At 47.1% G+C, this 22747-nt stretch overlaps 3 protein-coding genes across 5 annotated transcripts in view; all 3 read left to right on the top strand.

The window, feature by feature from the left end:
* Positions 1 to 88: 88 nt before the first annotated feature.
* LOC127068866 (cytosolic endo-beta-N-acetylglucosaminidase-like) lies at positions 89 to 13954 on the top strand. Of its 3 annotated transcripts, XM_051005210.1 has the most exons (9): positions 89 to 3364; positions 3497 to 3990; positions 4072 to 4524; positions 4594 to 4768; positions 4870 to 5088; positions 5162 to 5499; positions 5561 to 5746; positions 5812 to 5924; positions 10319 to 10568. In XM_051005210.1, the coding sequence occupies exons 2-9, from the start codon at positions 3761 to 3763 to the stop codon at positions 10408 to 10410; spliced, it is 1806 nt and encodes a 601-aa protein (XP_050861167.1). In that variant the 5' UTR covers positions 89 to 3364; positions 3497 to 3760; the 3' UTR covers positions 10411 to 10568. The 3 variants fall into 3 exon arrangements, with proteins under 3 accessions (XP_050861167.1, XP_050861168.1, XP_050861169.1); XM_051005211.1 differs by lacking the exons at positions 89 to 3364; positions 3497 to 3990; positions 4072 to 4524; ... (3 more) ...; positions 5561 to 5746; positions 5812 to 5924 and adding exons at positions 5973 to 7507; positions 11303 to 11589; positions 12031 to 12330; positions 12607 to 12747; positions 12856 to 13954 and having other exon boundaries at positions 10319 to 10869; XM_051005212.1 differs by lacking the exons at positions 89 to 3364; positions 3497 to 3990; positions 4072 to 4524; ... (3 more) ...; positions 5561 to 5746; positions 5812 to 5924 and adding exons at positions 7542 to 10225; positions 11303 to 11589; positions 12031 to 12330; positions 12607 to 12747; positions 12856 to 13954 and having other exon boundaries at positions 10319 to 10869.
* A 2682-nt stretch (positions 13955 to 16636) lies between these two features.
* LOC127068994 (putative uncharacterized protein DDB_G0282133) lies at positions 16637 to 17572 on the top strand. The gene is made up of 2 exons (XM_051005536.1): positions 16637 to 16678; positions 16781 to 17572. Exons 1-2 carry the CDS (start codon positions 16637 to 16639, stop codon positions 17570 to 17572), a joined length of 834 nt encoding a protein of 277 aa, XP_050861493.1.
* Positions 17573 to 19449: 1877 nt separating this feature from the next.
* LOC127068882 (tumor necrosis factor receptor superfamily member 4-like) overlaps positions 19450 to 22747 on the top strand; it is a 10742-nt gene continuing 7444 nt past the window's right edge. The window contains exon 1 of the mRNA XM_051005254.1: positions 19450 to 19879. Within this exon, the coding sequence (XP_050861211.1) occupies positions 19814 to 19879 (66 nt within the window). The 5' untranslated portion in view covers positions 19450 to 19813. The remainder of the gene's footprint in view (positions 19880 to 22747) is intronic.

The following is a 22747-nucleotide window of genomic DNA, read 5'->3' as shown; positions in this document are numbered from 1 at the left end:
CCGCGAGACGAGTGATTCGAGAAAAGATTCGAGAAATCGGCGCCTTCTCTCAATCGAGAACGTGCCTTTCAATCTCTTGCATTTATCGATTTCTTTCTTTCTTTTCTTTTCCTTCTTTTCTTTCTTCTTCGCAGTAACGCCTAGCGTCGACTTTTTCTAAGACCCTTTACGACTCGTAACGATCAAGCGAGATCGTTACACATCCGACGTCTTTTCCAATTTCCACGAACTTCAATCACCTGTTGTTATTACTTTAGTCGGTCGTACCTAATTTTTCTTTGGCAAGAAAAAATGACGAAGGGCGCTTTGCAAAGTGACGGAAGACGTCCCCTGTTGGCAAAGATTTTTAAAACGACACCGAAAGAAAACGATACGACACCGAAGAAACGCCTTCCGTTACTTCGCATGGAAAGAGCTCTTCTCTTTCCAAATAGGAGACTTTCGGTACGTTTAGTGATTTTTCGAGGGATGTTTCCTGACCAAGTAGGAAAATATCTTTTGTAGGGAACGGCCTATGAACGTAATAAGAAGAAAAGGGAGAGGGAGAGAGAGAGAGAGAGAGAGAGAAGAAAACAAAGTAGGAAATCGGCCTACACGATATTAATCGAGAACGAATTTCGTCAGGTAGCTGAGCGAATACACTCGCGCTACGTGCAGAAAAGTCGACATAACTCTCATCTTTATGGATTACGCATTTGTCTTTATCTATTACTCGGATCGTCATACCTTAGACATTTTCTAGTCTAAACATATCGTAACTGTATCTTAGTTGTATCCAAAGTCATCATATCCTATTCATATTCTAGTCATAATCATAGATCACGCGATAACTTTAATTATATCGTATTTCCCTTGCCCGGGATGAGTGTAAAAAAATTATCGAATTAAGATACACGCAAGGCTATACGCACTTGAGTCCAACGAAGCAGTATTATCTATTTTTATATACGTATTTTATTTTTCAGTTCTATATTTTGATTCGATACTTTTCACGCGTACGATGCAATAGTCGCTGATCGGTGCCAGGGACTTTGATCGGTTTTGATCTCTCTTCGTTCTCTTCTTTTATCGAGAAGTATAAAAAAAGGCGGCATACGTTCGTCCGTACATAGTAGCTATAAGTTCCGACGAGGTTACATTATGTATCGCGTATAATAATTTTGGTGCTAACGATTCGACCCTTGTGAATCGTCGTCTCGTACTTGGCTACGATTCGATGAAACCTTGTAAAAATCTTTGCCATATAACGTCTATCGTTTATAAAATACAATAATCCGTGCTCGTATATAGCAGCATTTTCAAAATTCTCTCAAGTAGCGAAGCTGTTCTTGCTGTTTACAAGCGATTCCAATATGTTTTAGGGACACCCTGTATATATATATAAATCCATATGTAGGTATACGTATACGTACGATAGAAACCATACCCATTATAAAAGGAACCAAGTATCGAGATACGACCTACGCGTTACACACGCACACGCACGCACGCACGCACGCACGCGCACGCAGCACGCACGCACGCACGCACGCACGCACGCAGAGGTATTAAAATATATGTATATATACTTGCGAATAAATAGGCGTAGATAACTTTAGTTCGATAGAATTTGGATGTCGTATACTTTTTACAAATGAGTTTTTAGAGTATTTCGTTTGACCGTGTTGAGGATTGCTATCAAACGGTCCCTATTCCGCAAAGATTATTTAGAAGCAAGGAATCGTTCGTTGAAACTTTCGACGGTTTCGACGGCAAGGCACAGAAAATTTTCTTCCGAGCGTACGTGTGCGTTATATGCGCGCCTATGTGCACGTTATACGGACGTGCCTCCACACACGGATACGGCGAATCCTATGAAGAGTTAACGGACTACGCGTTGGAAAAGCTAATTGCGAAAGAAAATGGCCAGAAAAGGGGCTACGATTACGTAATATATTTAGGAACGACGGGAGAGAACATTACCTATAGGTAGTCGTATTATTAGGTAGACTCCAATGTGATATATACACGCGAAAGATAACTTTGTCTAAGAGTTTACAATACTTTTGAAAGGCCTGACCTTTCATCGGGCTCGTTAGGAAGAAACTTAGAAAACGTGGCGTGTACTACGAGTAACGAAAAAACCTCTGTATCCTTCGAGCGAAATTTTGGCCATGTCGCATTTTCTATTAAAACGACGAATATATCCATCGATCGTGCATTCCGATTGCTCGAAAACAAAGAAAGAAGAAAAGAAACGTTGTTTTTGCGAAACAACGATTGGAACGCGATAGGACCACTAACCAAAATGTTCTCGAATCGTACAGAATCAACGAATTAACTACATAGATCCGCGCATGCAACAACTTTGATTCTCGTTAGGATACTTTTATTCGACTATCTTTTAAATAACTTTAAAGACACGATGCTTCGCGTTGTCTCTGAGCTGTCTCCTTTGCCTTTATCAATCGTTGTCGTCGACGTTGCTTTCTTCCGTATCGTGATCCACGAAAGGTTAGTTCGTTGTAAACGCCTATTACGGATTTTAGACAATCCATATCTCTTGTTCCGCAAAGGCTCGATGAGAACAAGCATGAGGATTCGAGGAAAGGAGGGAGAGGAGGGATAGATAGATTTGTAATATAATTTAGTTGCGAATCGCGGTGACGTGCCACGGGACCATCGACGAGGAACGAAGGATGTCGCGCATTGATTTTCCGTTAGTTTTTATATTTAAGTAACGATCTCGTACGTCTTCCAACTTTCCCACACACAGTTATGTCCACCTTGACGTTCGTGGGATCTCCTGTCTTCTCAAAAACAAACGATTGTTGTTCGAATAAAGGAGAATCTTACGATCACGACTTTTTTCTTACCAAACTCTCTCGCATTCCTCTTTCGTACTCCTCGCAAGAATCTGGAAAAATCTTTTAAACGTTAAAAGCAAGTACTTTCGTTCGCGACTCGTTTCGGTCGATCTTTCAGCTTTCGTCTTAGCTCTTTGTTTTACAAGATGGAGCTAGTGACGGTGTCGAGATTCACAAAGATCGCCGGTAAATTTCTCATCGTGGAATATGTACGATTTTATCTTTTATACGTTTTTTCGTTTCCACTTACGCGTATCGCGTCCAAGCACCCAACGCGATACGTACATATATAAATGTATATATATAAATATATATATGTATATTAAGTATATATAAATATATATACGAATATATAGATATATATATATATACGTAAGTACGCATGTACGCGTCGACGTACGAAGGCATATACGCAGAAAATGCAAGCGGTTGGGCAGGGCGCGTCTGACGAGTTTATCAGCGATGTGCAGTTGTCACGAAGCGTTCTTATCGCTATACGGGATGCGTGTCGTCAAACGGTTAGTAAAAACTAAACTAATTTATGTACATTTTGTTCGTTATCGTTTCCTTAGGCGCGTGCGGCGTTCCGTTGGAAATTTCCCCAGCATGCGACAACGACATAACCTCTTTGTACGTTTTTTATGTTGCAGCGACATTGGCTTCCTTTAATTCACGTGGTTGGATATACAGCGATAACGCGAAAGGTTTGCAGCTGTTAGATAATGACTCGACAATATTTCTCGTGGGGATATGCAAATGTTTCATTTGTTTCACGAGTTATCGGCATCAGATGCGTATAATCGAGTTTCTGAAACATTTTTTCCGGTGTACTTGAAACGCCGGAAAGACTTAAATAGAGAAACATATAAATTGGCCAAAGGACTTTACGTTTGGAAAGAGCTCGGAACGCAGAGATGGAAGGAAGTCAAGAATCCTCTCCGTTCCGCAACCTTGTGGAATTGTACGACGGTTTGGAAAATTTGACGACGTGGCCTAGAGTGACACCTTTGAGAGAGTCGACCGAATACGTTTACGAAGGGCACGAGGTACGTTACTCTGGATCGAGATTGAAGAAAGTTGGCAAGGATAAAGCGCCAAGGACGTTGCTTTGTCACGACATGAAAGGCGGTTACCTGGAAGATAGGTAAGGCGGCTAAATTTTGAATCGTTTGATATGCTTTTAGTCGTCGCAGATTTAATGAAATCCCTTTGTGTCAATTGTCAGATTCATAAATGGCTCTAATTCGAACGAGGAGTATCTATTTTATCACTGGAGCGTCGTAGATACGTTCGTTTACTTCAGTCACTATTTTGTGACCATTCCACCTTACGGATGGATCAATGCAGCTCATAGCCACGGAGTAAAAGTGTTGGGTACGGTGATTACGGAGCATGCCGACGGTGGGGTCATTTGGAACCTAATTTTGCGGACCAAGGAAAGCGTGAAACGTTTCGCAAACGCGCTCGTTCACGTAGCAAAATTTTACAAGTTCGAGGGTTGGCTACTGAACGTTGAAAACGGTATTAAACCCGAAGAGATCGATAATCTCGTCTACTTTGTAAAGTATTTGAGCGATCGTATTCACGAAGAAATTGTTGGCTCCGAAGTGATATGGTACGACAGCGTGATCAACACCGGAGAATTGAAGTGGCAGGACGAACTTAACGAGAAAAATAAGTAAGAAAAATCGTCTTAATCGTGTCATTTTAACAGCCGTTAGTCGAATCAAGTTATTCTTTGTCGCAGGGACTTCTTCTTAAGTTGCGACGGAATATTTTTAAACTACAATTGGACGGACTCGCGGTTGATCAACAGTCGTAATCTCGCAAGAGATCTCGAACGAGACATTAAGGACGTTTACGTGGGCCTGGACGTTTGGGGCAGGGGCTGTCCTGGCGGCGGCGGTTTCAATTCTGCTCATGTAAATTGTCCAGTGAAAGGAATTTTCGTTTCTCGTTCGAGAAACGAAACTAAATAATCGAGGGAAGATGCGTTACGTTAGATATCTCTCTGTATTTTCAGGCACTCGAAAGGATACGGAAACAGAATCTATCGGTTGCCATTTTCGCTCCAGGTTGGACGCACGAATATTTCGGGCCCAAAACGTTCGGACAATTGGAGGACATGTTTTGGGCTCAACTCTTTCCTTTCCTATACGTTCATATTCCGATCTACGACAACGAAAGATTCAACACGTCCTTTTGTCGCGGCAGTGGCTCGGCCTACTATCGTCGCGGTATAGTGAGTGAAAACGCGAGTTGTCTCTCTCGCCTTAAGAGCAAAAGACTTTATCCATTCTCTTTTTGCAACCCAGACGCAGCACGAGGTGTTCGACGAGAAGCCGTTCTACAACTTGTCCATGCAAAAAGTGCAAATCTCCGTGGCCGTGCCGCTTTTGAAGATTTTGGGCTTCGCGGAAGAAAAGCCCGTTGACGACGACGACGACGACGACGACGAAAGCTCTTCGAAGAAAGAAGCTCTTTACGTCTACGAAACCGAAAAGAGTTACGTTCGGGTCTTGGGCAACGTGGCGAGTTTTCAACCAAAATCTTTACCCACGAGCGCGAATTATTTCGAATTTTGCAATGAATATTCGTACGAGGGAGGAGGCTGTCTTAAACTGATAACAGGGAATCCTCGCGAATACCACAGGTAAAATATCTTCTTCGCGTTGGATCCTTCGTGACGTACATTATTTCCACACGATCGACAGATTATTCCTGATATACGTCGAGTTCGACCAAAGCATTCAAGGATCCGTCGTTTACAAAGCAGAAGAAGCTAGCACGGGAACGAGCTCGACGATCGACGAACCTACCTTGTTATTGGCCAATGACTCGGGCACGAAGTCCATCGTGCCGTACGAGACGTTCGAGTTGAACGCGAGTTGGAGAAAGTGGTGAGTTTCGCGAAGAAAATAATAGCGCCGTGAACGATCCATCGACGATCCTTCGCTACTTTCAGCGTCTACCTGACCGACATGAGGACCGTCAACGAGATCGGAGTGAAGTTCTCCAGAGAGGGTAGTCGTTACTTGGGGGAGATCGTTTTGGAAGGGAAGCGTCGACGATACGACGGTGAGTTTTAGGATACGGCTAGGTGTTAAGATCACGCGCGACTTTGAGAAAAAGCACGCTCGACATTTTCCTCGACGTTCGACCTACGACGGTACGTGCCGACGATCTCCAATTTGTACGGGTTCGTTCAACTCCAGCTTATTAGCCGCGTTACAATGTCGATTCGCTCACGCTTGTTTACGGGAATCATAGGTGTGGCGCCTACGCGAAACGAACGGTACTCGCGGCCGCCGTACCCGCCGAACGAACGCGATACGCGCATATAAATACGCCGCGCATATGGCTGACTCGACGAGCCTTGACCCGCAACGAATTTTACATTCCTCGCCATTCCATCTGGATTCACGACGCTTTCGTCGTCGGAAAGTCATGCTCGAAACGAAGTCTTTGCGGGCGTACTCGTTTAGTTACTTGGGCAAGCGCGATTAAGCGTTGCGACACGGGGAAGCCTTGCGAAACTCGCGTTGCTACGAGGAGAGGAGTCGGTTAAACGTAGAAATCGCATCGCATTTCTCGTTCCTCCTTGGGTACGCGATTGAACTTGGGTCGCCTCGTTCGTTCGCCCGTCTCTTAGTTTTCGAGGAAGGAAGAGGAAACGTTCTCGAGCGGGCGGGTCGACGCTCGTAGAGAAACGGCGAGCGTTATCGATTCGTTGAGATTCCATGGGCGGGCGAGCCGACCCGAATCACGCCAGTCCCTGTCGCAAGATAGACCCGTCCTCGGTAATCGGAGAGTGTTCGAGGGGGCGCGGGGACTCGTTGACATTCCTGCGGTCGCTCGCTCGAGTTTTCGCGCGGCCCCGTTCGCGTTCTATCGATTCTCCCTCGCGCGATTGCGCCTATTTCGTTCGCCCGTTCGTCGTTTCATCGATCGCAAAGAACCCGTCCTACCTTTTACTTTTCGACGTATGCACTTTGCACGTACGCGCACGCGTCGTCCTTCCAGCGGCAGGGAAATGTAAACGAATCGAATCGAATCGAATCGTTTGCCGGTCGAAGCGAATTACGAACGAACGAAATTGAATGAAACTACTCGTCCGTGTGACCTATAGGAGACGACAAGTCGCGGAGCGATGAGAGATGCCGTTTCGCGCTCGTAGGATGAGATCGGAGCGTTTTCCTGCTTGGCCAAGGCGAGCCGGTTGGGCGTGTTACGGTGCAGAGACAAGGGCGAAGGTGCTCAAAGCGCCTGCCCACGAAGCTGGGAGAGAGGGAGAGAGACAAGTCGCGAGCCGGCGGACGAGGAAGCGTTTAGTCGTTCGATCCGTTCCAACGGGCCATTACGTTCCTCGATTTTGTAAACTCGATCTTGCACCTCTAGACGATGGAAAAGAATCTTTGCGATCGTCCCGGTCGGACGGGTCGCTCCACGTTCGCGTTCGATTTTCAGAAGAAAAAACCTCTTTCTCGAAGCGAGCCATCGGCGAATCGGGTTACGAGCGTAACGACGACCGTCGCAGTCACGTTTTACTTTCGCGGCGCCATGACGAGATACGGCGGGCCGTCGCTCGTAGGAACGTCGCGCGATGGAATGCAAACGTACGCGATCCATCGCGGGGAAGGAGGTCCGTTGGTCTTGCACAGGTAAGTTCGTTGGCCTACTCTCTTAACCGTTTCGATCGCGGCTTCACGGCTTCCTCCATTGACGCTCTCTCGCTCGCTCCGGCGATCCTTTCGAGATTCGCTGCCTTTTTGAGATATCTCTTTTCCTCGATCCCCGATCCCCGATCTTAGAGCACCTGTACGCGACGAATCGATATCGAAAGTAAATCCGACGGTGAAATTCCGTCGGCGGTTAACGTAACTCCTCGACTCTCCGTGACGTTTCTCTTCGCCCTTCCCCGTCGTTCGAGTCGTTTCCGTCACGCGCGTTCGTTCGCGATTAGAAACGCCGTCGCGATTGGGAATCGTTCGACTCTTCTTTCGTCTTTCGCGGTCGGTGGCTTTTCAAGAGAAAAGAGAGACCGAGAAAACGAGTTTGTTAACTTGGAAAGTTAACGGCATCGTTCGTTAAACGAAAAATTCACCGCTTTCCTTCGAGACCTCGTTGGAGCACCTCGATCGGGGTGGGTCGGGCTCGACCGTGGGAAAGAGGAGTTTTAGAATTTCAAGGTCGTTTTTCGTCGGGGGTAGCGTCTGTCGAATCGAGGCGAGGACTCTCGCGTAGAACTTTTTCGGCGAACGAGCAAGTTCGTGACGGTGCCACCACCGGAAAAGAGCCGCGAGGGAACGCGAGTTTGCTCGCGTACGTCCGAGCGTAGCCGCGAAGATAGCGACGCGTACCTGTCGGATTTCGACGGATACTTATGGATCGAAGGAAACTCGTCGGCACTCGCTTCTCGCTTTTTTACGAGGAAACGATCGAGATTCTGGAACGGCCGAGCGGAACGAATATCGCCACGGACTCGCCGGCGGACGTCGTCCTCTCCGTCTTTGTCGTCTCTGTCTCGTCGAAAGTCCGGTTAAAATATCGCACCGGATTTCCGAGAGGCGAACGTAGGAAGCGAAGCGAGACCCGTTAAACGCGCAACGAGGCTCACCGATGCCAGAGGAAACGGTGTCGCGCCGCGGATCGAGCATGGATTTCGCATCCGTCGATTCGCAAAAGCGATCGGTCGTCTCGCTTTTGAAAAGGTCGGATCATCTCGTCTCCGACTCGAGACGCTCGCTCGCCTGGTTCGCGATCGTTTCCCACGTCCGTCGGTTTCTAACGAGCGGCACTTTCCTTACCACCGAGCTAGCTCCAAGCGGGCTCTCCAGGTCCGCAAGAAAATGGCGACTCACGAAGGAACTTTCGCTCCTGGATGCATGCATCTGGATTCTCTTTTCCTTTCTCGGCCATGAATTTACGACGAAAATTTCTTTCGCTTTGGTTCGTTCCCTCCCGAGCCAGCAGCAAAGAATTCGGAAAAATCGAGGGAAATTGTCGAGTATCCTTCGCTTCTCCTGGAATCGATAAGTTGAAGTGTGCGCAAACTCGGGACGAACGATTCACGAGCGTCGGGGCGTTTGACCTCTCTTGCACGCCGCACTTGCGCATTTCTCTCGCGTAAGTCGGGCTTAGAAAGGCGGAGAAACCTCTGGAAGATCGGAGTTTGCGCGCAAAGGCTTCATCTCGCTCGCCGAGTATCGACGTGTACCGGCGGTTGGACGGTAACGAAGCTTCTGCCCTCCTCAGTCGCCATTTTCGCTGGAAACGAAAAGGTCTTGACTCTTTCCCTCTTCTTTCTCTCAGCGCGCATATTCAAGGGAGGCCTTCCGATTCCTCCGCTCGTTCGAGTTTATCGTTGAAGCCGTCGGGAAAGAAACCTCTTCCTCCCTGGCCGGTCATCGGTGGCCGGTTCGGAGGAATCCGCAGATCCTCCAGGCACCTGTGTTTATCGTCAGCTATGCGCGAGGAAGCAACGGCAGCGGTAGCGAAAGAGGAATAAGAAGAGAAAAAGTTCGAATTCGCCGCGGCCGGCTGCGGTTCGCGAGTCGGCGAACGGGAGATATGCTCTCCGACTTTGCTCTCGAGCGAGCGCGAGGCGACGCGAGCGTTATGGCTCTTTATCGCGAGAAGAAAACTTATTAGACGTGCGCGGGCTAATTGCGAGGAGGAAAGGCATCGCGCTCGAGCGAGCCCGACCGCGCCCGGCTCTCTGTAACCTGTTACGCGCGAGAGGCCGCCTAACGTTTTCCACGGGACGAACGAGCGCGCTATCGGATTTGATCCGAAATTTCATCCGGCGGAGGAAAGAGAGCCAAGGATCGATTCCTCGAAGGCAGGCACCTTTGGGAATCGTTCTTTCTTGGCTATCTTTCCGGACGAGCCTTGATCGAGTGGGCGACGGTGGAGGAGCAGATTCCGATTCGAAAACGTCCCAAACGAGCGCGTTACAATGGGCAAGGATAACCGCGTGGCTCGCGAATATAAAATCTCGCCGTGGCAGGTTGAAAAGGAGGGAAAGGTGAACGAAGACGGCGTCGTACGGTGTACGGCGAGCGGGAAAGCGGGATGGAAAGAGGAAGGGAAAAGAGAGAGGGAAAGGGAGAGAGACGTTTGGTACAACACTCGCGATTCCCCTGTTGCCTCTAAACGTTCCACAGTCACAGTACGGACGTGCGATCGATCGGTCGGCGATCGCTCGAGCGCGCGTGCTCCCCGAGTGTTCCCTTAAAAGTGTCCTTGATATCGCGCGACGTTGGACGAGACGACCCGAGCGACTTCGATCGATCTCCATTTTTCTAATTCCTCGAGCTCGGACCAACGAGGGATAGCTCGTCCCGCCGTCGTCCCCGCTCGACGGTCTTTTCCCGAAGGTTCGGAGGAATTTCCTCTTCTACGAAGAGTAGACTCGTGATTCAGGGTTCGTAAAGGAGGATCGACACGCTTCTTTCTTGCTTAATTTACAGATCGTTGCGAGTCGGCGGACTGTGCCAACCGGATCAGCGACTACACCGTGTCTATTGACCTTTCCCGAGCGAGCCAGCAACGCAACGAGTAATACCACGTCGATGTAAGAGTGAGATCGGGAAGGGAGAAAAACCGATAGAATCGAATTGCGAATCGCCGTCATCGCCGATTTCTCGAGTCGACGAATGGATATGTAAGCGAGAAGGCGCAAGACAGTCGAAAAGATCGATATAAGGGTGGGGCTGGGAGAAGATGAAGGAGAGGACGAACGACGCGACGATGGCCTTGGACTCGACCGTCAGGAGTCAGGACTCGAACGATTCGAACGAAACCAAGGACTCTAGCAACGTTGGCTCGAAGCCGGAAAGTTGTATGGAGTCGAAACATTCGAAGGAGATACTGATATCGGAGAAACGTCAGAAGCAACAGAGGCAACGTCACAGGCAGGAACGACGCGACGAGAACGAGGGAACGACGAAATTGGGAAACGCCGAGGCCAGGGACGATTCCAACCCTCTCATGTTCGCGTCCTGCGGACAATTGTTGCTCGGTAAGTTCGTCGAAGACGAGACCGATGGCTCCGAAGGTAGTTTTTTCATATTTATTTTCTCGACGATGATTCTCTTTACGATCGTTGCCGCGGCACGATCTCGGTTAATTCGATCGACGCGCTGATTACCGTCTTGACGATAGAAAAGAAAATATCCATTCGCGTGACACGCACGAGTTTCTACGTCGCGATGCTGTCGATCTTAAGTAGACTAGAAAAAAGAAAAACTCTTTAGAAAGAACCGACGCGCGCGCATACAGAAAATGGCGTAAAAGTGAAAACATTTCACTTAGAAAGTTATAATCGCACGCGTTAAGCCCGCATTAGGATCCGTAAGATCCGTAAACCGTGAAACATCGACGAGTATCGCGAGTTGGTGCATTTTCGTTCGTCGAAAGAAAGGACTCGTCCGACGGCGCGCGCATTCCTTCAGGTGTCGTCTTGGTCGTCTTTGGTGTCCTGGTATTGATCCATGGCGCTTCCTTGGGAGGATCGGGCGCAGGACTATGGGCTGGAGCAGGCGCATTGGTGGCCGGTGCCCTGGGCGTGGTAGCAGCTTTGGCGAGTTCATCCGGCAGGACGAACTATGGATTTTCGACGGCTCACTTGGCCTCCAGCTTGGTGGCTCTGGCGCTGTCAAACATGGCCGCCATCACGGCCCTTACGGCGGTCGTAAGGGACTCTCAAAGGACTCCGGAAGTTACTCTCTTGACCCTTCCCGTAAGGATCGCCGTTTCTTTCGAAGAGCTTCTCCTTTGGTATCTCCTTCCGTCGAGTCGCTCGAGCACCGATTAACGTTGAGCCGAACCCTTATCGATGACCTCCTTTTCCCCTCTTCCATCTTCCGTCCCGATTAACGCGGTAACTCGCGAGTTACTTCGACTACCGTCTTTGCTTACTCGCAAAGGAGACGATCGTCGGAGAAAGTTATCAATGCCAAGGCTAAAATGCGGTCATGAAGCACCATTATGGAATTTCAGAGATAGTCTCGCTGCTCCGATCACAAAATGGCTGTGCTCGAGACAAAATGGCAGCGAGACTCCGCGTCGAACTCCGGTTATCTCGATTGCTCTCGGAAGCGATATCGACGGAAGGATCTGTCGATTCGTGAAAGACGTCTTTCTGATCTCCTTCCTTTTTCTTTTTTTCTTCCTATCCCAGGGCGAAGAGAACAACGTGTTGGAGATGGAAGGTGGTTGGGCCGGTCTGTTAGCCAGCATCGGCTTGCTGATCGGCAGCGTCGCGGAACTGCTTATCTCGGGCTACACGTGCGTGACCCTAACGCCGAAACTCTGTAGCTGTCTGAGGTCGACGAGTCAGCCGGACGAGAACGATTGCGTGGACGGTCGGTTGAAGACTCGTAATATGGTGCAACAGTGGGTCGTCGCACAAAATCACGTGCCCAAGAATCAACCGATCTACGTCGTTCAGCCGGTGATGCCGGTCCATCCCTTGATTCGGGTAAGTCTCCTCCTCGAGAGTGTTCCAAGCATCGAAAACGGTCGTCGAGTTGCTTCTAGTAAAGGGTTCGGGTCCAAGTGTCAGCGACACGAGTAAAACTAGAAAGTTCGGACGTCGATCGCCGCGCGAGGGAAACTCTGGTCCCGTCGCAAGAGCCTCCGGCTATTTCGGCGCCTACATTTCGTTCCTCGTCCTCTCCGGCGATTCTCTCGCGCGGTCTTTTCCCAACGAGAACGAATGTCCCTTATTCATCCTTTGCTATTTTTCTCGTTGCAGTCACCGTACGGAGTACCTGCCGCACCAGGAAAGTATCCAGGATTCATCTCCGCAACGCCGATCGCTATACCGCCCGCACCTTACGGTCCAGTCTCCGTAATTTCACACGTCCCTTGTGCTCAGCGACCGCCGTCGCAAATGGTCAGCGTTGCTAAGTTCGTTTAAATGCATGCGTGTGCGCGTATTAAGGCCATACGCGTAGAATCGACGCGCGTTTGTACGACCCATCGTCTGTCGTTTGTCCCATAGATTCGGCTGAAGCAGAAGCGTCACGGTCAACCGGAACAAGAGGACACCGTCGAAAGGAAACGACCGTCGGAGGGGAAAAGCGAGTTGAAGAGAGTATCCTCGATCAGCGAGGACCAAGTTGACCTGGCTCAGACCTACACCGGCTTGGACAAAAAAATTTCCGAAGAATTTATCTCCATCGCAATGGATCCAGATAGAAAGTCCAAAGCTTCGAGTCATCACGGCAGCGAAGTCGGCGTCGCGAAGAACGCGCGAAACGTTACCGACTCGGCGTTACTCGTTTAAATCTCTTTCGTAACAGCGAGGCGCGTTCGACGATCGCGCGTCCGTTGGAAAGACGAGGGAAAGACCGGCCGAGAAGAGTTCCGACAGGAGGACGCGCAACCCAGACCACCAGCCTCTTAGACAGCGTCCCTCGTTGAGTTTGTGTCCTGGAATCGACCAAAAATCGTATCTTTTCGATCCGTGATCGTCGATCGACGAAAGAAGGCGATTCTGCTTCGGAGACTGCACGCTTTCGGAGAATCAAATTTTCCTTGAATTCGCTACGAATCGATACGTTCGACGAGTCGTTTGCAATTTTCGGCCTCTTACGAACCAAACGGTCGATGAACGTGGAATCGAACGAAGAAACGAACGACGCGCTCCAATTCGATTCCGTCGGTTGCTCCATTGTATTTTCTACTTGTACAGATATTCCTTCTCCTTTTTTAAGACGGGCGTGCAGTTTCCTGCAGCTCTCTCGTGTATATACGTTTGTGTCAACAGTGACGACCACGACGACGACGACGACGACGACGACGACGACGACGACGATGATGATGATAATAACAGCAATAACAATGATAATAATAATGACGACGACGACGACGACAATAATAACGGTGATAACGATTAACGACTGTACCGAATATGGCAATAAGAGTAACCACGATGGTATTAATGCAATAACGTTGATGAAATATATATTATCTACGACGAGGAAGAACGCGCGCATACGCGGGAAGCATGCGCGCACTTTTATATTTTTGCGTCAACGTCGTCGACGTTGTACGTTGCTAAATGTAATAAAATATATGGAGAAAGTTTGTAAAAAGGACTTTGCCGAAGACGATGGTATCTCGTTAGAAACGCTCGCCTCGAAGAATCGCACAGGTATCCTCGGAATTGGCGCATCTCTGATAATCGATGTAAAGGTCGTCGATGATGGACAAGTTTCGTTTGTAAATTCTCCGCTGCTCGTTCAATTCTCTGTCGAGATGTTTCTTCTCCCTTTGCAAGATCCGCGGTACCTGCAATTCCTGCGCCTTTCTTTCCTTGGCCAAGCACCGAAATTTTTCCAAATAAATTCTAAGCTTTGCGTTCTCTTCCTGCAAACGCGACAACTCTTTTTTGAGCCACTGTCCTCGTATGAAAACTTGATGAACGAGTTTATCCGTCGTATCGGGCTGCTCCTTCCTTTCTTGACGCTTCTAAACGACGTTAAAGCAAGCGCTCAATGTCGCGGTTACCAATCGCGAGTCTAACGCCGAAGGATTACCGTGACGATCAATTTCGAAAGTTTCTCCCTGTCTTTGCCGTCCGTCAACCAGTCGAAGTCGGGAGAGATCTCGTAGAGGCGTTTCTTGATTCTCGTTATTCTACGAGCCATCGTTTCGGACAAGGTTCGAAATCGTTCCTTGATGTCGCTTTGCGAGTGAATCATCACGTCCGCTTCGTCCTGTATCTGTGGATACGTACGTGTACGCGTCGGACCGCGTCCGTTAGCAACGATAGAAAGCAGTAAACTATACCCGTCGATCGATGGAATCTTCCACGATCTCTCGAAAATACTGCAAGTTCTTTTCGAAAGTTTCTCGAAGAGCCGCACCGCCGTCCTTCACGTGGTGCATCGCGTTGAAGACGAATTCCGCCGTGTTCCCTATGTCGCCGCAACGTACCCGCTGGATAACGTCCCGTATGCCGGTAACGTCGTTCTGTACGGATCAAAGATGTCACTTGCCTCTGGCGCTAGCAGCCTCGCAGAGTTCTCACGCATTTCTCGTTCGTTTACCACGGGTTCGAGTTGCCTCGCGAGACTTTTTCTCGTAGATGGCACTCTCTGCGGCGGGTCGAGAGCGCGGGAGGGAGAAGCCGGGGAGATCGTTCGAATTCGTCGTGAGCGGATCGTCGGATCGTCGGATCGTCGGATCGTCGGATCGTCGGATCGTCGGATCGCCGGATCGTCGGATCGTCGGATCGTAGGACGAAGGGATGTGGACACGTTAAAGGCAGATTAAACGGCATTAGATTCTATTCGATCGAAACGTACCAAAGTCGAGGAGGGGGCGGTCCGACATTTTTCGGAATAACGTTGGAATTCGGGCGTTTCCCCCAGGCAATCTTCCCCAAGCTCCATCGTTTCGACGCCGAGCATCGCCCGGGATCCTTCTCTCTCTCTCTCTCTCTCTCTCTCGTCTACCTCCTTCGAGCGTATCGAGGACAGCTTTTCGATCCGCGATCGTTCGACGGCAACGAGGAAAGGAAAAAGCGAGGAGCGCGCGCGTGCGGGATTTCGACGTGGATCTTCCTTCGAGAGATTCGCGCGCTCCTAGCCTTCCTCGAGTCGCCTCCTTTATCTTTTTTTCGATATCGAGAACGATCTCTCGAAACGCTCGACGTTTATTTTCATCGATGCCGGCGAAATCGATTCTTTTCTTTTTTTTTTCCCTTCCCTTCCCTTTCCTTTCTTTTCTTTCGACATTTTCTCCGACGAAGGAGCAACGCGTCCGCGACTCTTGCGCTCCGTGCGGACGGCGGCGGAATTCGTTTGATCTAATGCCGTTTAATCTGCCTTTAACGTGTCCACATCCCTTCGTCCTACGATCCGACGATCCGACGATCCGGCGATCCGACGATCCGGCGATCCGACGATCCGACGATCCGACGATCCGACTCGTGGAACTATCCGAAGGGATCGATCGAGACGGGTCGAGATGCAAGGATATAGGAGAACGTGCGCCGATTTCAACGTCGAGGCACGACGTTGCGATAAAATATATCCCCGTGTAATAGCTGCTCGATATAATGGGATATAATGGGGCCGTACAGCGCGGTAGACGCGAGGCGAGGCGTTATTTATGTATGGGAAACGCTTGGTCTACGGATATCGCGCGATCACGTGACCCTTTCGCAACGAGAATCGACTCGCTTCCTCGATAACGCGATCGCTGCTATTAACGGTCTTTTCGCCGAGAGAGCTTCTACGGAACCCGTTTCGATCTCGCCCGAAGGATCCGCCAAACGAATTCCCATCCGGCGACAACGAGTCCGATCGAAGCTTCGAACCGCGACCAACTTTCAACGGCGAATTTGTCCACGAGAAATTTATCGACCGTTCGTCGTCCGCACGCGGAACGACCCTCCTCTTGGTTTTCTCCTTCGATGTTCCCTGGCCGATCGCGCCTCGCGGCAAGGACCGGTGGTCGCGTGGTCGCTCGGCGGCAAGCACCTGTCTCGCGAACTGAACGTCCCGGTCTGCTCCGGGAGAGCGGCTGGCAGAAGGCTGTCAGCTGCGTGCGTCGGCAACGGCAGCTGACGACGAGCAGGCATCGTCGTTCCCCCGAGTTTTCCAACGCGTTTTCGAATCCCGATCTTAACGCAATCTCAGCCTCTCCCTTCCCTCTCTCTCTTTGTTTTACGATGTTTGGATAGATCAAATATACCGGAGAAACCGCGTCCGATCGGGGGTCGGTACAGCGGTATAAGTGCCTTCGATCGCTTAAAGCTACTAATATAACCAATGCTAGTGATACGATTACGGCTAGTGATGCTACTAGAGCTAGTAAAACGAGTAGATTAGATAAGATAGTAATAAACCACGGCTAGTAATGCAACTGAAAGTAATGGAAGAAATAGGCCTAGTAACCGAGCTAAATCTACGAAGGTAAATAGAGTTAATAACAAAACTAGGGTTACTAACGAAACGAAGAATAATAACAAAGTTAAAGCTACCGATGAAACTAAGCCTGATGACAAAAATAAAGTTATTAGTGCAACTAAAGCTAATAATAAAGCTAAAATTATTAATGCAATTAAAGCTAATAATAAAATTGAGACTACCAATTCAGCTAAGCCTAATAATAAAATTGGGAATATTAATGCAACTAAGGCTAATAATAAAACTGAGACCAATATTAAAACTGAGCCTAATAATAAAACTAAAGCTAATAATGAAACTATGCCTAACAAGAACATCATATATTCTGAACAACCCGACCCTAATATGCCAAGTACTTATATGAGAGCAGCTAGAATAAGTGATAGTATGCCTAGCAATTTTAAGGGTCGTAACAAAGTTGAAGTTAAGGATGTTCTTGTAGTAGGACAAGATATAGCTGAAGTTGGTGATCATATTCATCGGATAGCTTTAATTAACAATGGTATGAGGATAAAAGAAAGGACAACTAATGCTACACTTACTGATAAATTAGATAATAAAAATAACATTGATCCATCAGCGAAAACCAAAAACCAATTAAAAAATACCACCAACAATACAAACACCGATATTACAAAATATTATTCACAAACGAAAAACACAAACACCAATAATAATGTTCCGCGAACATACGACACGAAACGTTACAACAACTCTTCTACTGATGAAGGTGGAAGTTACTATAGCTATCTATTAGTCATTTTCGTCCTCATTTTGGGGCGATTATGGAGTTTTTGATCACTTTATAACGATTTCTTATATTATATATAGAAAATATTACAACTTCCACTTTCAACAGTAATTGTTATATATTATGGTTATAGATTATAAAAATATAAAATAAAATATATTTTGAGAGGTTTATTTACAAAATTTATTGTATGATTCATTCGTTCGTTCGTTCGTTCGTTCGTTCGTTCGTTCATCCATCCATCCCTTCCATTCATTCATTTATGTATTCATTCGTTTATTTATTTATTTATTCATTTATTTTTGTAAATTCAATATAAAAATAGGAGTAAATTAGATACTTCAATTTAGATACTCTCAATTCATTTTTACGCGTAAAGAGTTACATGTTGAAATAATTTATTATCAAATTAACATATAGCAATAGCGCTTGCTATTTTTAGATATTTTTGTTGTTGTTGTTGTTATCGGTCCATAAAAAGATTTATTCGTCAAAAGAGATTAGAAAATTTGAGTGTAATTCTTTTGAACGTCTGATGTCATCATATTAAAAATTGATACATTATCGCAGTAATTTTTAGTAATAGAATTTTGTCATTTTAATGTTTCTTTTTCTTTTTTTTTCTTTTTTTGTAGATCAATTGAAAAAATTTTTCAAATTAGGATAAATCGAATTCAAACGAAAATAGGAAAATTTATTTCTACGTTATTAATCATTTTTTTTTCTTTTACTTGTTTTTCATAATTAAAACATGACAACTGATCTGATATTTGGTCGCACTGATGCTGGGCTTATTTAAAAACCTAGTAAAGGATTTATTAATTAGAAGAGATTGATAGTATGAATACTATTTTTAAATGTTTCTCTCCCTTTCTCCCCCCTCCCTCTCCCCTATCCACTCACCCCCATGCCCATACCATCCCTCTCTTCCCTCTCTTTTTCTCTCTTTGATTCTTTAGTAAATAGTAAAAAATTTCCAAACTCGCAGATCTAACGTACGAATTTGTTCTATTTTCAAATCTATTAATAGATAAAGTATAAATGAAACGATAGAAAATATTTCGTGATCCGTACGCTGTGTTAAATATATAACATTTTTTTTGAAACTAATTTTTAAACGGACAAGAAAAATAAAGAAAAAAGAGAGAAAAGAAGACTAATTAAAACTATTAACCAACCATTTCAAGGCAATTAAACTTTAGAGAGCAAAAGATTAGATAAGCAGCATTTAAAAATATATCCATCTTTGCTATTTATATGGTTCGTAATAATAACTAAATACTTTTAATACCGGTGTTTTCTTTAGCTCTTTTGATTCGAAGCAGTTTACGACTAAAAGAGGCGGGTACGGTAACTATCCTGAAACATTCATGAAAGTGTAAACACAACGGGCAGTTTTTGTAGAGAGATACAGATCAGTTGTGGAAGACTTTCATTTAACTTTTAAATAGAAACGATAATTTTACGATAACAATTTTAATGTGCAATCTTTAAAAGAATTTTTTTCCTATACAGTAATAGTATAATATTTAAATCATAATATGCGTAAATCTTTTTTGTTTATCGTAGATGACATTTTCAATATTTGATTTTTTTAATGAAAATTCAATATGTTAACTCTACAATTTTTTTATAAATATCTCTTTTTCCTTTTTTCCGTTTCGTTAAAATTATATATATATATATATGTATATATACATTTCTTTTTACGAGGCGCGGACCCTCCTCCCCCCGAGGCGAGATCGTCCGTTCTTAGGCGAGAGATCTCGAAACGATACGATGCGAGAGATTTATAGCGGCGACGATCGATACGATGGTTTACCAACGATTGATTCGAGATCCTCCGATCCGTCTTATTCGCTTCGACGTCTTACAGCAGCCAAACTCGCCTACGCGTTGGCGCTGGTAACAGAGATTTAAAAAAAAGGGGGATACAAGGGGCTAGAGAGGCAGACACGTGACCGAGCGCGTGTTACAGCTGCACGTTCGTAGTTTGTAGCGGTTTCACCGTAACGGCTGCGGCCGCACCGTAGCAGCTTCAGTCCACGTTGAACCGTCGTTGGCGTACGTCGGCCACTCGGGAGTGGTCAGGACCGTGTACCGCTCTCTCTCTCTCTCTCGCGAGTCCTTCCGTCGATACGACGACGAGTATACGGTCGTTAACGAGGAAGGATCCCTCGATCGTCTTGGCGAGAGCGATTCATCCGTGCCCTCTCGACGCTCTTGCGATGATATTTTGAGGATCGCCGAAGAGAAGAGCGATATCCGAGGAAGAAATTAGCGAGACGATGCTATCAACGAGGGAATCGACGATCGCCTTGCTCGTCGTCTTCGCACTGATCCTATCCATCGACGTAAGTTCCAAAATATTTCCCGACCTATCGTTTCAGATTTCGTCTCTCGAATTTAACGTCGCACGAAGAGCGAAACGTACTTTGCATACCGACTATCCGACGAGCGGACGGACACAGGATGCAAGTTGCGTAAGGCGGAAACGATGATTCTTGACAATTACAACGCGATCGTTAATTTTCGCGTTAACCGACTCGCGCTATGAGACTTTTCGCTTCTTTTTCAGGCAAATTGCCTCCCGACGATAGGCTAGGGCGAACGAAAGGAGAGAGAAAAAGGAAAGAAACGAGAAATTAGAGCGATAAAGAGAGAGAAGAGAAAAAGAAATTCAAGCGATCTCATAGGAACGCTTCCTTTGGAGTCGCGAAGAGGCGAGATCGTTTGTTGGATAAGAGAGTGGTTCACATGAAACGCGCATCCCCGTGACGACAATAGGGTCGGAGCGCGAAGCCGAGGAGGGAGAGAGAAGGGTTGCGCGTCTTGAGGTCGAGCGAGAAAGATCAGGGCTGGTCAAAAGTCCGTGCGATTTGTACTAACGAAGCCTGCGACTCGTGGGAGCCGATTCTAGAAGTGGTAGTCGCTATATCCTGCTTCTCCTCGTGCCTCTTTGCATGTACTTTTCCATTCGTAGGCGAACGAGATAACTGGCCCCGGATTCGTTAAACTTTGACTTTCTGCCCGACTTCGAGTTTAAGCCTTCCAACGATTCCTTTCGTTCGGTCTCCGTGAAACGTAATAGCGTCGTCGAGGTAAATATCATCGTCGTTACCGTGACACGCGACGAAAACGCGAAAGACGCTTTTACTCGCAAAATTTTAATAATCGCAACGATTCTTATTTCAAATCCTTTGAAAGACCTCAAATTCGTTTAATTTTTTGCGCTCCGTTTCTTTTTTCTTTTCATTTTTTCAAACGCGGTATCTAACGACATACTACAACTTTTCCGGGTTAAGCTTGCCCCAGTTTAACCATTCACGTCGGAACAGTTTGAAAAATTAATTAAAAAGGAACTGCATCGAGGTGTTTGTTAAACGCCGCGAACGAGCGCCTCGTTTCGTTCGACGATAGAAATTTCTAAAGATTTATTTTTTTCTTTTTTTGGAGAAAATCAACATAAATTCTTTTTTCGGACGAGTACCGGCGCTTTTCATTACTCTCGTCTTACAAAGTCGAGAGCGCGAGAGTCGGAGTTTAATCGAGTACTAACCTACGTCGCCCGTCGTCCTTATTATCGTCATTTGTCGTCGTATCTCTTTACCTTCGCACAGGTTTTACGTAGGAAGATCGGTTAGGTCTGTTCGACGCACACCGGTTACTCCGCTCTTTGGAATTACTTTACCTCCCTAACGCGCGGCTCTTACAAAATCAAAGCCGAAATGCAAATGTTCTCTCGGGCTCTCGTTGCGAACGCTTGAAAAGCTTTTTTCTCGGTCTGACCTATATCGCGCCAGTCAAAGCTACGAAACTTCTTCCTTCTCTCTCTCCCTCTCTCTCTCTCCGCGTTTTCTTTCCCTCGCTCTTCGCTCCCGGCGAGTTACAAGTCACAGCTCGTCGAGATAAAGAGAAGCGCGCCTCTCGGCGCTCGGACGCGATTGCCAAATATATTTCGGCGTTTCGGACGCTTGTCCGATTCGCTCGGGAACTCGGTACTCCGTCGGGATCTGATCGAAAGCCCAGCGATCGCTTCGAAAGTTGTTGCGAATATGCGTAAAACGCACGCGCGTGTAGAGGCAGCAAGTCGAGAGCGATCGCGATTTCGTCGTTTCACGCGCGAGCGTACGTGCATTCGTCCGTCGTCCCTCGAAAAAACTCTGCGACTTCTGTCTCGGAAACGTTCGAATGATGGAGCGAGATGGATCGAAAAGTTGATCTTTGCCCGCGTAAAAGGAACAAAGGACGGAGAAGAAGAAAAGAGGATCTTAGCCCTTAGGTGGATCGATTTGCTGTGATTTATGATTTTTTATAGCAGACGAATTTCCCGCCCACTTCCTTTTTAAGCCGAGGGCTAAAACTCGGTATAGTAGGTATACGAGCGTGTACTCGTCGGGTACGTGGCGGTCGGGCTCGTTCGAGAAACAATGGGCCTGTACGAGTTTCGTAGATAATTATCGAAGCAGCTGCTACGGCATTCGTTCGACCCTCGAGCAAACGAACCATTTCGACTTTGACTCGCCGATAGCGCGTCCCCGCATAGCTCCATCGTTATTAAATCGTAGACGCGAGTCGTGCGATCGATTTCGAGAATCGGCGAAGATCGAGGATATCGGGACGATTCGCTTCAGTAAAAATTCCTCCTTTCTCACGCACTCGTCTCGACGGGTCTTTCGCTTCCGCGCGTCTCGCACGGTCGCTTTCGTCGAGAGGGATGCATCCCTTTTTCTTGCACGCGCCGGTGCATAAAGCGACGCGGGAGGGGAAAGGGGAAACTTTTCGCTTCTCGATGGCCCAACGTTCGCTCGTCGTTTCTTCTTTTACGGCCTGGGCAAGGAAACGACAGAAAAGGGGGAAAAAAAATAAAACACGCGCAGGAAGGTACAGGACGGCAGTCGCGACAATTACAGCTTCCGGTTTGTCCGCCGTGCCGGAAGTTTCTATTCATACTCGTCACTGCGAGCGCCGCGTTACTTCCGTTATCGTCGATACGGATTTGCAATCACGCTCGACTCGAGCCCTACCCTCTTTCTCTTCTTTCTCTCTCTCTCTCTCTCTCTCTCTCTCTCTCTCTCTCTTTCTCTCGCGTGCAAGGACGACCCTCGAGTACCGTATCGAGCGACGACGATTCATTCGTCGACGTATCGAGAGATTTATCGGTGGAAAGGAAAAAAAACGAAATTGTGTAAAGAGACGTTGTAACGTCCGTTTCGACAAGT

Source organism: Vespula vulgaris, chromosome 14 (genome assembly GCF_905475345.1).
Source record: "Vespula vulgaris chromosome 14, iyVesVulg1.1, whole genome shotgun sequence".
NCBI lineage: Eukaryota > Metazoa > Arthropoda > Insecta > Hymenoptera > Vespidae > Vespula > Vespula vulgaris.
This window is presented reverse-complemented; position numbering and strand designations above follow the sequence as displayed.